Source organism: Trichomonas vaginalis, chromosome I, assembly GCF_026262505.1.
Source record: "Trichomonas vaginalis G3 chromosome I, whole genome shotgun sequence".
Classification (NCBI taxonomy): domain Eukaryota; phylum Parabasalia; order Trichomonadida; family Trichomonadidae; genus Trichomonas; species Trichomonas vaginalis.
In genome coordinates, this window is record NC_067203.1 from 18,403,220 (window position 1) to 18,416,568 (window position 13,349).

The window sequence follows — 13,349 nt, forward strand, 5'->3', positions numbered from 1 at the left end:
CCGACATACAAAAGACTCCAACATCAGATGAAAATATTCAGCATAGAATGGAAGTACTGAAAGAAATGTACGCAAATACAATAATCCTTTTTACTTACGACCATATAACGTTCAATCTTTGGCTGAACTCGGTGAAAATAAAAGGTTAAATTTCAACAAAACATATAGAAATGAAACATTGTTTAAAGTTCATTCAGAACCTAACCAATATGGAAACAAACCTACTTTTGTTTCTGCAGACTATGGAACTACAATGAGATGGGGTCATAAAGCTAATCCGGATAGGTGGTTCATAAACTTACAACCACAATTCCAAGAAGTTGTAGACGCAATGGAAGTGAATGGTGAACCAGATATAGCTGGTATTTTCAGCGCGGCTTTAATGCCATTGAAAGATATGAAAGATGCAGATATTTTGAACCAGTATGAAATGAACATGGCTGATGGAAATATAACACCTGACGTTCTAAAACATTTATCTCAAAGAACTACACAGAACCATAGAGATGGTATATTTGGTGAAGAGTTTAGAAAGAAAGTTAGGGAGAGAGAAGGAAGAGAACCTATTGTACATGACCTTGCAAACGAAAGTTTACAAAATGTCATAAAAACTTACTTTGCAGACAATGAACCGAGAAGGGAGGAATATTTAAGAAAACTCAAATGGACAGTACCAAATGAAATGTTAGTATTGAAAAACATGTTCCTTGACAAAATAAAACCAACTACAGAAATAAATGACGCAAGACTGAAACATTGGGTAAAAGCTTTCCCATTCACAAAAGATATTGTTGGTAACATGGAAAGAAAACCAGAATGGCTACAAAAACATATATTTGGAAACGAGCATATTCCATATGGACAAGCTCTGTTTGAAGAGCTTGAACCGGAAACTCAGGAAAGAGTCATGCAAACAATACGCGAAGACTCAAATACAAACTATGACAAAATCTTTCTAGGATATAGGTTACCTGAGATGGGCGACCAGAGCCCAAAGGCAAAAAGGACATGGGAAATTTACAACATACTAGGTGAACATGAGGCAAAGATGCAACAACTTGAAGCAGAGGGCAAGTTACCAAAAGCGACACCAAAGAAGAAGAGTAGAACAAAGTGAAAGTAGTGAAGAAGTAACTTCATCTAGTGAAAGTAGTGGCAATGAAGGAAAAAGAAGAGTTAAAAACTCAGTCAGGAAGAAAGTAAAGCTTGGTACGAAACAATTATGACAAATAAATCCAACTATTCTATATTTTTACCCATATGAAATGTACGCCGCTCAGATATAACGCCAACAGTTTTGGATGCCATGAACGGAAATGTTTCCGAATGGTATAACGAATGGACAATGCCATTAGAAGGTCAGAAATAGTTCCTGGAACTTACGAATATACAACTGCTGTTCTTATGGAAACGTAGGTGAGTTTGGAGAAGGTTCTTCAACAACAGTAGATATTGCTTGCGACAGGTTTCATATTATTTCTATTGACAACTCATTCTTATACGTGGAACAAGACATTGAAATAAAACCTTCTGCCAAGTTGTCTGACAAGAAAGGTTGCAATGGAATTTTCTATGTCGGATACCAATATGCTCCAGAAGTTTTCATGGGATATAAGATATATTTCTAACTCTGACTTAGTTCAAACAGTAACATGGGCAAACTATGAATGGTTCGCTTTGAGAAACTCAGTACAACCACAAGCTAGAGAACAAACAGACCAGTATGCAAATATTGAGAAAATAAGAAGACTTGACCCTAACGTTCCAGGAGTTTATGTTAACCTTTCTGGTTCAGATGGAACTGCTGCCACTAAAGTAAAACTGAAACTTAGAGTTCCTTTGTCATCTTTCCTCATCTTCAGGTTTTAAGATACTTGCCAAACTGGGCAGGAAAAATTTCTATTGAACTTACTCCAAGCAAAAATAACTTAGTCATTGCACCAACACAAGACCCATTCAGCATTACTGTAGCTGGAACTGGTGGAGCCAAGTTCTGTGACTTTTGCAAAGACAAAGTTGACTTAGACTTTGGTTTCTCAAACTTCAACAATGAAGTAAACTATTATTTCAATGCTGCTGGAACTGCTTGGGACCCAGTTAAGTTTACATGCGAAAAATTTGAATGCAAGAGAATAGAAAGCAGACTTGCAGTCTATATGTTGGACCCAGATATTTCAAATGCTTTAGCTGCCAAATATATTGCAGTTCCACTTATGTTCCCTATACACAAAATATCTGTCAAAGACTTTGCAGGTGAAGTTGGAAACCAAAGTGCTGACCCAGGTGCAAGAACAGATATTGCTTTAACAACTGCAATGAAACATTGGCAGATACTATGTTTGTACTGTTCAGACGAAACTATAAATGACTATTCTTGTTTCTACAACCCCGGTATTAAATATCATATAAACATAGATGGCAAATATTATCCAAGAGAAGAATATTCTACAGTTGAGGATATGAGGTCATAAACTTGACATTAGATGCTATGAACTTTAACAACAACTTCACAACAACCATAAACCCTGAAATGCAAAGTTCTATTATGCCATATGTGAAAGTATGGACTCATACAGGAGTCAAAAACTCAATATACAAATGGAGACGTTCAAACTTTTGGCTTGGCATCCATTTGCTGACTCAGAAGACTTTATGGGTGGTATTTCAACTGTTGGTACTGTACAAATACAATATACTGGTGACAGAGACGGTCCAGATGAACTGAGAGCAAAGAAGTTTACAAAACCAATTAGCACTTTTCACGGAAGATGCTCTTTTGAAGATTCGTTCGATGAAACCTGCTGGGGCTCCTCAGATTGCATAACGACAGCTTCATCGAGCAGATTTTGGCAGCAGGTCAGTAAGTTGTTCTTGAACTGACTTCTCTCCGTCAAATATTGACAGTACGCCAGTTTTGACATAATATTGTAAGATAAACTTACCTTTAGAAATATCTGTAAGTTTTGAAGTTATATTTTTGTCTGCTTCAAGAACTTTCACCATTTCAGTTATACCAACTTTCTTTGCTTTAGAAAATATTTAGGTTCAGCAAAGACTGCTATTCTATAACATTTACCATTGTTTGTATAAAGAACTATTCTGTCAATGTATTTGTATTGTTTGTGTGTGTAAACTTTGTTCTGCTTCAATTCGAAGAGATACTCGAATACGTCCATCTTTTTATTCTAAGTAAAATGTCATTTCCGAAAATAGAAGCGTGAGTGTTTCAAAAGGTTTAATGGCGGTGGCAGATGTGAAGTTAAATTCACCAACTCAAACAAACAGTCAAAGTGTTATTGTCAATGTCAAAGACAGAGATGTTGAAGTGGGGAAACCATACGAAGACGAAGATGGTATAACAATTGTTCCTGTAAAAAACCAACATATCCTGAAGTTAACAGAGACTTAAGTTCTGTTGCAGATATTCGAAATGACTACCAACAACTGAAAGACAAACTTCAAACTCAGGAGAAGATTTGTCAAGCTTTAAGTATAATGTTAAACTTGGTCGAACACAACCCTGTAAAAGTGAACTCATATGTCATTGCACCTCATGAAGTTTTGAAAGAACTATTGAAACTTTTGACAGAGGCAGACGATATAAACATCAAAGAAATAGAACCCGACATTAGTTGCTGTGGTGTTTCATATAATGTCATTGACAAGATATACGTTATGAAAGGAGGTGAAACGTTGAACTTAAAGTATAGTTTCCCAGACGTCATAAAAATATTTGACGACCACAACATTTCATTAAAATTTATTTGCTAAGTAAAAATGTCAAAACTTCTTGAAAGATGTTTGAAGAAAAATAATATAGACTTTATTTCATGTAAAGGACTTTACACACTTTTGAACGATATGAAAGACCCTGTTTGTTTGTTCGTGTAGACAAAGGAAAGTTCTATGTCTTTACAAAATATTTGAACTTCTTAGACAGAGAACTTCAAGAAACGCCATGTGAAAGTTTAGATGAAGTTCTTCTCCACTTTCAGAAAAACTTTTAAATATATATAAATGGCAGAAGATATAATGGTTTATACTATTACGACTAAAAACCCTGAGTCATATAATTCTATAACAACAAACTTACAAAGTCCTCAAGGACGGTATTGTAAACTAACTTTAAACACAATGACGACTAAAGCCTGTTTTGCTCTTTTGACACCAGAAGACTTTATTGTTGTGAATGGTAAAAAATACTCCTTTGAAGATACTTACTCAGATATACCACCAACAGTTTTGTTGACTTATTTAATACTTTAAGTACGGTGTAACATGTGCTGCAACTAGAGCAGGTTTCATTATGTTTGGATGTCCGACTGAGTTTACTATAAACAATATGAGCTATATATACAAAACTTATATCTGGTTTTTACTACCAACAGTTTCCTATAACAGGAAAAGGTGTCATACAAGGATGTCTATTCCATTGACATTAAGCACACCAATCTTATATATTGTTTCAAACTTAGGTTCAAAGTGTTATTCGAATGTCGACAGAAACTATTATGACCAAAAGATACTTATGCGTATAAACAATACTTTCTCTGCTGGTTGCCTATTGTTCATTCGAATGCAGAATTTTCAACCTTAGTGAACTCAAACACTTTGGCAAGTATAACGTTGACATTAGTTGACGCAAACTTGTTCCTGTAAAACTTTTATGTCCTATGTATTTGTCAATGACGGCAGAAAGTTTCGAATTGGAAGATGCAACCGGTGAAAGTATTGTATTACAAGAACAACTTCAACAACAAATAGCTCAAGAACAACAAATGCAACAAATGCAACAACAAAGTCAAGAATAAAAAAAAATATTTTTTTTATTTTTATAAAAATGTACAGAATAGATGTTTCAGATTTTTATGACTTCCAAGCATTCAGAAATATGTGTCCATTTCGAGACTATAACAAAGCAGTCGAGAATTTGAAACGTTTAGTCATTTATGTTGACTCTGCCCCAGAATGTTATGTTATGAAAGAATGGGATGTAGTCTTTAACAAACCTAAAGCGACAATAGTTTCAGAACAAGAATGTAGACAGAAACTTAAGAAAATAAAAGTTGTACAAGTTGGCATGAAGATGTTAGATGCTTGGGATATCTTATTGTCAAAGTTAGAAGATTTTTCAGTTCGAGGTATAAAGTTTTATACACCTTCTCCAAACTTCTATTCTATCTTCACTGGATATAAATATGAACAAGTAGAATGGAAACACAGTATTATAGAAGCTTGGTTAGACCATGTCAAAGAAATTATATGCAATGGAAACGAAAGAGTCTATGAGTATATCTTATGTTGGTTTGCAAACATCTTACAACATCCAAGTGCTAAAAATGAAACTGCTCTCATTATAATTGGAAAACAAGGAACTGGTAAGAACACATTCTTTACAGATATCTTATGCAAACTGTTAGAGGGCTATTCGAACCCGAATATGACAAACTTAGAAAACATCTGTGGCAAGTTTAACTCCTCAATAGAGAATATGAAACTTATAGTATGTAACGAACTTCAAAGTATAGATACAACAAAAGTTTTGAACTCAGATGCTTTGAAGAGTCTTATAACAGACAAAGTTGGAGTTGTTGAAAGAAAGTATAAAGACCAAAGAGTTTGTGAAAATGTTGCAAACTTCATTATGGTTTCAAACAATACTGTTCCGATGAAGTTAGAAAGTTCTGACAGAAGATATGTAGTTGTCAGAACGTCAGATTCTCATATGCAAGATACAGAATATTTTGACGACTTAGCAGAAACTTTGACATCTGACTTTTACAACCACTTGTTCTCATATTTTATGACATTAGATATTTCAAAGTTCAATCCAAGACAAATTCCACATACCGAAGAGAGACAAACATTGTTAGAAGCAAACAAGAGTGTATATGAACTGTTCATAGATGAAACTGACTTTGAGTGTTTAGATGAAAGGTCATTGTACGATTCGTATAAACAATATTGTCAAGAATATGGTTATATGACAGCTTCTAAACGTACATTCTTGGCAAATGGCAAAAGTCTTTTAGACGTACAGAATGGTGTATATACAAAGAAAAATTTTTATGAGTAAATTTAAAAAAAAATATTTTTTTATCCGATAGAAAAGATGACGAAATATATTTCAGTAAACAAGTACATGTCAGGACTTAAAGAAGAACTAGACCTATTCACATATTTGAATGTTTACTTCTACCATTTTGAAAAGTCTTCATTCAGCAAAGTTTGGAACATCGAACCAGTTAAGTTTGCTATTGTGACTAAAAATGGTGCGAAATTTGAAGACTTAGACATAGAAGGTTTGTTAGCAGTCAAAGAAAGTTTTGACAGAAGGTTTTCAAACCTTAAAGAAGGCAAAGCATACAAACTTGTTATACCTTATGAACCAAAGAAAGCAGACGACTATGAATATTATGAGTCTAAGATAGTTGAAGTTCAAGGTAAATTGGGTAAAAAGATTTTAGAGTCTAAGCCAGTGTTTGCTCCTAAAGAGGAAGAGAACATTGACATTGACCCAGAAATGTTCTAAAAATAAAATTTTATTTTTACATGTCAAATTTCTTTTTCTCTGGAACTGGTTCAGGTTCTTTCTTCTCTTCTTCTACTTTCTTTTCTTTCTTTTCTTTCTTCTTCTTTTCTGGTGGAGTTATATCAAATTTCTCAGAACCATATTTATGTAAAAGTTCTTTGTCCTTTAATAGCTCATCTATTCTGTTTTCTATTTCATCTTCAAGAACAGCGCATGTGTCTTCTTTGCATTCTAAGAACTTTTGTTGGACTTCATCTTTCCAATCGGTGTCATCTCTGTCAACAAGTCTGTCATTGACAAATTTTAAGACTGCTCTGCTTAATGTTTTATGGTTCTTGTCATATTCCCAGAAACAGAACTTTAGAACAAATTCACCTTTCTTGTTTACACTATGTAAGATTTTATGGTCGACAGATGTTTTGCTGTCGAAAAGTTTGTCTCGAATATAGATAGCGAAATCGCTAGACATTTTCTAAAAGATAAAAATTTTAATTTTTCTAAAAATATGTTAGAAAAAAAGTTTGCTGACATTGACAAGAAATTTGAGAATGTTTTAAACAAGAACAAGAGGAAGTTAGAAAATGCTCAGATAAAACCTATACATGACAAGTTCTTATTTGCTCAGAATGGTATAACAGGTCTAATTGCACCACCTGGGTCGGGTAAGACTTTCACTTATCTTAAAATGGCTGCACAACAACAAGAACTAGATGAGAAGAACCCATTCTATGAGTTAGTTGTCATTTGTAGTACTTCTGGTCAATTTGACCAAACCGTCAATTCGTTCAAAGATATTATAAAGAAGTCTAAGTTAGTATGTATAAAGGATACTGAGTTGTTAGATTGGATAAAGAAGTACCAAAGAAGAGTTTTGAAGTATAATGCTATAAATGAGTATATAAATTCTAAGTTTAAAGACCCAAATGAGGAAATGCAGAGAATATTAGAGAAGAAACACTTCAGAAACAAACAGAAAGAGATAGAATACATTTCGAAGAAATTGCAATCTTACGATTGGAAGACATACCCTCATAGGTGTCTTCTTATCTTAGATGACTTTGCTTCTCATCCTTTGCTTAAGAATAGAGAACAAGATATGTGTCGAATTCTTAAGAAACTTAGGCACTTTAACATCTCAGTTGTCATTTGTGTACAGACAGCAAAAAGTTTAAGTAAGGATGTTAAAAGAATACTTACTGACATTATACTTTTCCCCGGATTGTCCGAAGACGATTTCATGGAACTTATGAAAGAGTCCATGGCAGGTAAGTTTGACAGACATGAACTATGGGAGAAGTATAAAGTCATACAAGACCCTCATACCTCTTTCAGAATTCATATCTACGCGAACAAAGTTCAAATTGTAAAAAGTCAAGCTTGAAAAATGTAAGTGTTTAGTCTTAGTAAGTCTGTTGTGGTGCTGGGTCTGTCGGTTCTTCTGGCTTTGGAAGGCATTCAGGAAGAGGAACGTCAGTCATCCGTTTGTGTCCTGTTGGAAGGAAGAGTCCTTCCTGTTGGAAGGAAAAACTTTTCCTGTTGGAAGGAAAAACTTTTCCTGTTGGAAGGAAAAACTTTTTCTGAAGTTCGACCAAAAAGTTCTCAATTTTCGAAAATTTGAATGGTTTACGGACGGACAACTGGAAAATTTTTTCTTGTCGTCGGGAAAAATTTTTCCTGTCGGAAGGAAATTTTTTTTCTGTTGGAAGGAAAAACTTTTTCTGTCGGATGGAAGGACTCGGAATGCCAGAAGGATTTGACAAGGCAATTTACTTTATAGAGCTACCTGATCCATCTGAAGTCAAGCTTGAAAAATAAAGAGTTCATTTACTCTGCTTGTTTGAAGTTGTCAAAATACTCTGTTATTTTTTCCTTTAACAATGACAAATCTTCTTTGAATGTAAGTATTGTACAACCTTTCATATCATAGTGTGTTTGAGGTAACGTATCTTGAACTATTTGTTTCACATCTTCATTCGGTGTCATTGAAATCGGTAAGTTTTCGCGATAGAACCAATTTCTGTCAGATTTGTAAATCTTAGCAAGGTCGTAAAAGCTTTTGTTGTTTCTTCTGACTAAATGCAACATAACCATATCTTTATCTTCTTCATTTTCCATCTCTTCAGTATAAATCATATACTTATAGTTCTTTTCCTTACCTTTTGGTACCGAACGTGGTATTCTTTTCTGAATGCTTTTGTCTTTTGCTTCAATGACTTCATCTTTTGCTTGAAGTTTCTTTTCCATCTCTTCACGTTCTTGTCTATGAATTCGTCAAGAAGTTTGTAAACATGCCATGCATAACGAGGCGAAGCCCACATTGCAACTGCATTTACTAAAAGTCTATGTACATAATATCCTCTTAAATTTATTGGCAAATTTTTACGATTTTCATGTGTTTTATGCAAGACCGAAAAAGTCGGTCTAGAAGAAATTTCACTCAAAAGTTCTTGTTGTGCTTTGGTTTTTGAACCAGTCGTCTGCGTGTTTAGTATCTGGAGCAAAACATGCTGTCAAAATACTTTGCATTTGGTACATATCGTCTTTGACCGAACGAATGAGACGGAGTTGTTTGTTAAACTGTATGTACTCGTATTCTTCATTTATAGCTTCATGAACGATAGCAGTTGTTGTGTTCTCTGTTGTTGACATATCTGTCTTTACATACAAAATAAAAAAAAATATTTTATAAAAAATTAGCGTTATTTTTTCTATCTTAAGGAAATTCACTGTTTTCATAGAGTTTTGGCGACTACGTTTTTTAACGTACTCGCTGTTCTTCACTGTTTTCATACGGAATCTCTTCTCTCAGTTTTCCGAGGGAAGCAATCTTATGCCATTTTACTCAGATTTTTGTGCTGAATTCAGCAAAAATATATTTTAGGGTAGAAGGTTAGATCTAACCTCTTTTTTCACCTGTTTTTTCACAAGCGTTTTACATGGTAAACGTTATTTTTACATGTATTTTTCAGCAACTTCGTCAAATAATTTTATAGCTTTATCTATCTCATCTACTTCAAACGTTTCTTTACCTTTCGTGGGAGCACCATATATTTTCTCAAACTTTTCGAGTAGTTCTGTTTCAGCAGCTCTCATATCGTTAACGAACACAACCTTGACTCTATTGACTGTACTGTCATATTTTGAGTTATATTATATGTTCTTCCTATCTTATATCTCTTTGTATTGAAGTCCTTCGGTTTCTGAACGATGTAAAGTAAGCCTTCACTGCAACGTTCCGTATCGAATGAACCATATGTTATGAAGTTATATCCAACAACTGGGTCTAACCATAACAAAACTATTGTATAAGACTTTGTCGATGAGATATGCTGTAGTTCCATAGAATCTTACCGATATTATAAGCTCAGGATTTCTTGTCAAAATTTTCTGAGTTGAAGCAATTCCAACCCAATGGTGTGTTTTCTTTCCAGATGGAGATATAATGTCTGACAAAGAATATTTGTTGTATTTCTTTGAGTATCTTACGTTTAAATCACCTATTCTAACCAATTTGGTGTCATTGTCTATCTTTTTAACTGTTTCAAACTCAGTGTTTGTCATATATGTTCTTACATACAAAATAAAAAAAATATTTTACAAAAAACTAACTTTATTTTTTCTATCTTGTATAAAAGATATGATTTCAGGGATTTTTTTACGAAGTGCAAAAGTTCTCTTCGTAAAAAAATAACAGTTATATAATGAAATTTGGTCATTTTTTCACGATTTTCATGAGTTTTATGCTAGACCGAAAAAAGTCTGGGTCGCAATTTTTCACGATTTTCATGAGTTTTAGGCGAGTAAGATTTTCTATCTTGTATAAAAGATATGATTTCAGGGATTTTTTTGACGAAGTGTCAAAGTTCACTTCGTCAAAAATAACAGTTATATAATGAAATTTGGTCATTTTTTTTACGATTTTCATGAGTTTTAGGCGACCAGGTTTTTTTCCCTACTCGCAATTTTTTACGATTTTCATGAGTTTTATGCTAGACCGAAAAAAGTCGGTCTAGAGAAATTTCACTCAAAAGTTCTTGTGTGCTTTGGTTTTTGAACCAGTCGTCTGCGTGTTTAGTATCTGGAGCAAAACATGCTGTCAAAATACTTTGCATTTGGTACATATCGTCTTTGACCGAACGAATGAGACGGAGTTGTTTGTTAAACTGTATGTACTCGTATTCTTCATTTATTTTGTATAAAAGATATGATTTCAGGGATTTTTTTGACGAAGTGTCAAAGTTCACTTCGTCAAAAAATAACAGTTATATAATGAAATTTGGTCATTTTTTTCAGCAAAAATATATTTTAGGTGAAGAGGTGCGATCTCACCTGTTTTTTCACCTGTTTTCACCCTCTTGAATTTGTCAAGACTTCTTCATCGTAATGAGCGTAAATCAGACAAAAATAATGTTTAGGGTAGAAGGTTAGATCTAACCTCTTTTCTACCCTCTTGAATTTTCATGAATTTTCATGAATGTTTTGTCAAGACTTCTTCGTAAATGTTTTGTCAAGACTTCTTCGTACATGTTTTGTCAAGACTTCTTCGTACATGTTTTGTCAAGACTTCTTCGTACATGCTTTGTCAAACATGAACGTATATGTTTTCTCAAGACTTCTTCGTAAATGTTTTGTCAAACATGAACGTAAATGTTTTGTCAAGACTTCTTCGTACATGTTTTGTCAAGACTTCTTCGTACATGTTTTGTCAAGACTTCTTCATCGTAATGAGCGTAAATCAGACAAAAATAATGTTTAGGGTAGAAGGTTAGATCTACCCTCCTTTCTACCCTCTTTTCTACCCCAGTTATTTTATAAGCGTTTTACATGGTAAACGTTATTTTTGGAATTTTGTGAAAACTCAACGGTTTGACACATGGTCTAAAAATTATTTTACTCAGAATTTTGTTGCTGAATTCAGCAAAAATATAATTTAGGGTAGAAGGTTAGATCTAACCTGTCTTCTACCCTCTTTTCTCACCTGTTATTTTATAAGCGTTTTACATGGTAAACGTTATGAATTCGTGAGACTCTAAACAGTTTCGTAGCTTCTATTTCTTCTTTTAGTACATCGAATGTTTTAACGATACCAAAAGTTTCTTTATACTTCTTCTTGACGTCAGATAGAAGGAAATCTTCTGCTGTTGGATAGTTTTTGTTCAGAAATGCTAACATGTCCATTTTATCTTCTGCTGGTTTCTCTGCTTCTTTCTTTAAGTCTGCATAGTCGTTTCTCATACGTTCTATCTCTTTGACGGAGTAGTTATATTTCCTAATTGCTGCCTTACATTTAGAACATTGCGGGTTCATTTTTGCGTTATATTCTGAAACCTTACCTGCTAAAACAACTAAAGCGTCAATTGCTCTCTTCATCTCAAACATAGCGGGTCTTATTTGTTTGTTCCATATTTTACATCTTCTATCTTTATCTCTTATCTGCCATACACATTCAGCAACTAACGAAACAAAGTTGTCGTAGGTCTTAAATTCTTCAGATTTGTAAAGGTCAGAAACATTCTTATATACCATGTCGCAATCTTTGTCCATAACTTTATGGTTGCAATGAAATCCTAGAAACTCATAGTTTACCTTTCGTATGAACTTCTTTATTTCTACTGAGTCAGTTGCTTTGACTTCTATTTCATCGAATTCAGGAATAGTGAGCTTTTGCTGCTGAATTTCAGGCAATTTGGGTAAATGGTCAATAATGTCCTCCATTTCATAAAGATACTGTTCATTTGTTTCATCTTTCGCACTACAGTCCAAAGTACTTGTTAAAAGTTCCTGCTTTATCTTCTGGATTTTTGTTTCGAAAGTATATGAAGAAGGAATGAAGCTTTTCATCTCTACTAACATTGACGTAGGATTCATAACTAACGAGTTTGGTGCTGTAGTTGTTTGTATTGTTGTTGTGCCGATTGTTGACATTTCTGTTCTTACATACAAAATAAAAAAATAAAAAAAAATAAAACTAACTTTATTTTTTATTTCGGGAAAATTCATGAAAATTCAAGAGGTTAGAAAAGAGGGTAGAAAGGAGGGTAGATCTAACCTTCTACCCTAAATTATATTTTGGTGTAAATTTCCTAAACTGACTGACTGACTGACTGACTGACGGCACAAAGTGGCATAACGAAAACATTTACGAAGAAGTCATGACAAAACATTTACGAAGAAGTCTTGACAAAACATTTACGAAGAAGTCATGACAAAACATGTACGATGAAATCATGACAAATTCAAGAGGGTAGAAAAGAGGTTAGATCTAACCTTCTACCCTAAATTATATTTTTGGTCCGGGAACAAAATGAACGAGGTCAGGATGTATGTAAATACCTTTGAATTCATTCATAACACCCTTAGTAAGCTCATAAAATGCTTGTTTTGAGGTCGAGCCACTTTTGGCTCCACCGTATTCTTTCAACCAAAACTCAAGAATTTCCTGCATGAATTTTGTATAAAAACCAACCGTCTGTATTCCGACGGTTGCTATATTCTTCACAAAACATTTACGCTCATTACGATGAAGAAGTCTTGACAAAACATTTACGTTCATGTTTGACAAAGCATGTACGAAGAAGTCATGACAAAACATTTACGAAGAAGTCATGACAAAACATTTACGAAGAAGTCTTGACAAAGCATGTACGAAGAAGTCTTGACACTTTTTCATTAGATAACTGTTATTTTTTGACGAAGTGAACATTGACACTTCGTCAAAAAAATCCCTGAAATCATATCTTACATACAAAATAAAAAAATAAAATGACACTTTTTCATTAGATAACTGTTATTATTTTTTGACGAAGTGAACATTGAC

At 33.8% G+C, this 13,349-nt stretch overlaps 6 protein-coding genes and 3 pseudogenes across 9 annotated transcripts, besides 1 other annotated feature; 5 read left to right on the forward strand and 4 right to left on the reverse strand.

Annotated features, from left to right (window-relative positions):
- Positions 1 to 196: 196 nt before the first annotated feature.
- Positions 197 to 12,457: a mobile genetic element.
- On the forward strand, positions 254 to 1,117 carry TVAGG3_1007230 (protein of unknown function, DUF4106 family; the record flags this gene model as incomplete). The annotated part of the gene is made up of 1 exon (XM_051254439.1): positions 254 to 1,117. One exon carries the CDS (start codon positions 254 to 256, stop codon positions 1,115 to 1,117), a length of 864 nt encoding a protein of 287 aa, XP_051080013.1.
- TVAGG3_1007240 lies at positions 3,239 to 3,771 on the forward strand (annotated as a pseudogene). Its single transcript has one exon. A coding segment is annotated over exon 1 (533 nt).
- Positions 4,979 to 5,997, forward strand: TVAGG3_1007250 (uncharacterized protein; the record flags this gene model as incomplete). Its single annotated transcript, XM_051254440.1, has 1 exon — positions 4,979 to 5,997. A coding segment is annotated over one exon (1,019 nt), but the record flags the coding sequence as incomplete, so codon positions are not given.
- On the forward strand, positions 6,113 to 6,532 carry TVAGG3_1007260 (protein of unknown function, DUF4108 family; the record flags this gene model as incomplete). The annotated part of the gene is made up of 1 exon (XM_051254441.1): positions 6,113 to 6,532. The coding sequence occupies one exon, from the start codon at positions 6,113 to 6,115 to the stop codon at positions 6,530 to 6,532; it is 420 nt and encodes a 139-aa protein (XP_051080015.1).
- TVAGG3_1007270 (uncharacterized protein) lies at positions 6,549 to 7,001 on the reverse strand (the record flags this gene model as incomplete). Its single annotated transcript, XM_051254442.1, has 1 exon — positions 6,549 to 7,001. One exon carries the CDS (start codon positions 6,999 to 7,001, stop codon positions 6,549 to 6,551), a length of 453 nt encoding a protein of 150 aa, XP_051080016.1.
- Positions 7,038 to 7,913, forward strand: TVAGG3_1007280 (protein of unknown function, DUF4106 family; the record flags this gene model as incomplete). Its single annotated transcript, XM_051254443.1, has 1 exon — positions 7,038 to 7,913. One exon carries the CDS (start codon positions 7,038 to 7,040, stop codon positions 7,911 to 7,913), a length of 876 nt encoding a protein of 291 aa, XP_051080017.1.
- Positions 8,357 to 9,181, reverse strand: TVAGG3_1007290 (annotated as a pseudogene). Its single transcript has one exon. A coding segment is annotated over exon 1 (825 nt).
- Positions 9,485 to 10,093, reverse strand: TVAGG3_1007300 (annotated as a pseudogene). The gene has a single exon. A coding segment is annotated over exon 1 (609 nt).
- Positions 11,637 to 12,457, reverse strand: TVAGG3_1007310 (organellar and viral DNA polymerase type B; the record flags this gene model as incomplete). Its single annotated transcript, XM_051254444.1, has 1 exon — positions 11,637 to 12,457. A coding segment is annotated over one exon (821 nt), but the record flags the coding sequence as incomplete, so codon positions are not given.
- Positions 12,458 to 13,349: the final 892 nt, after the last annotated feature.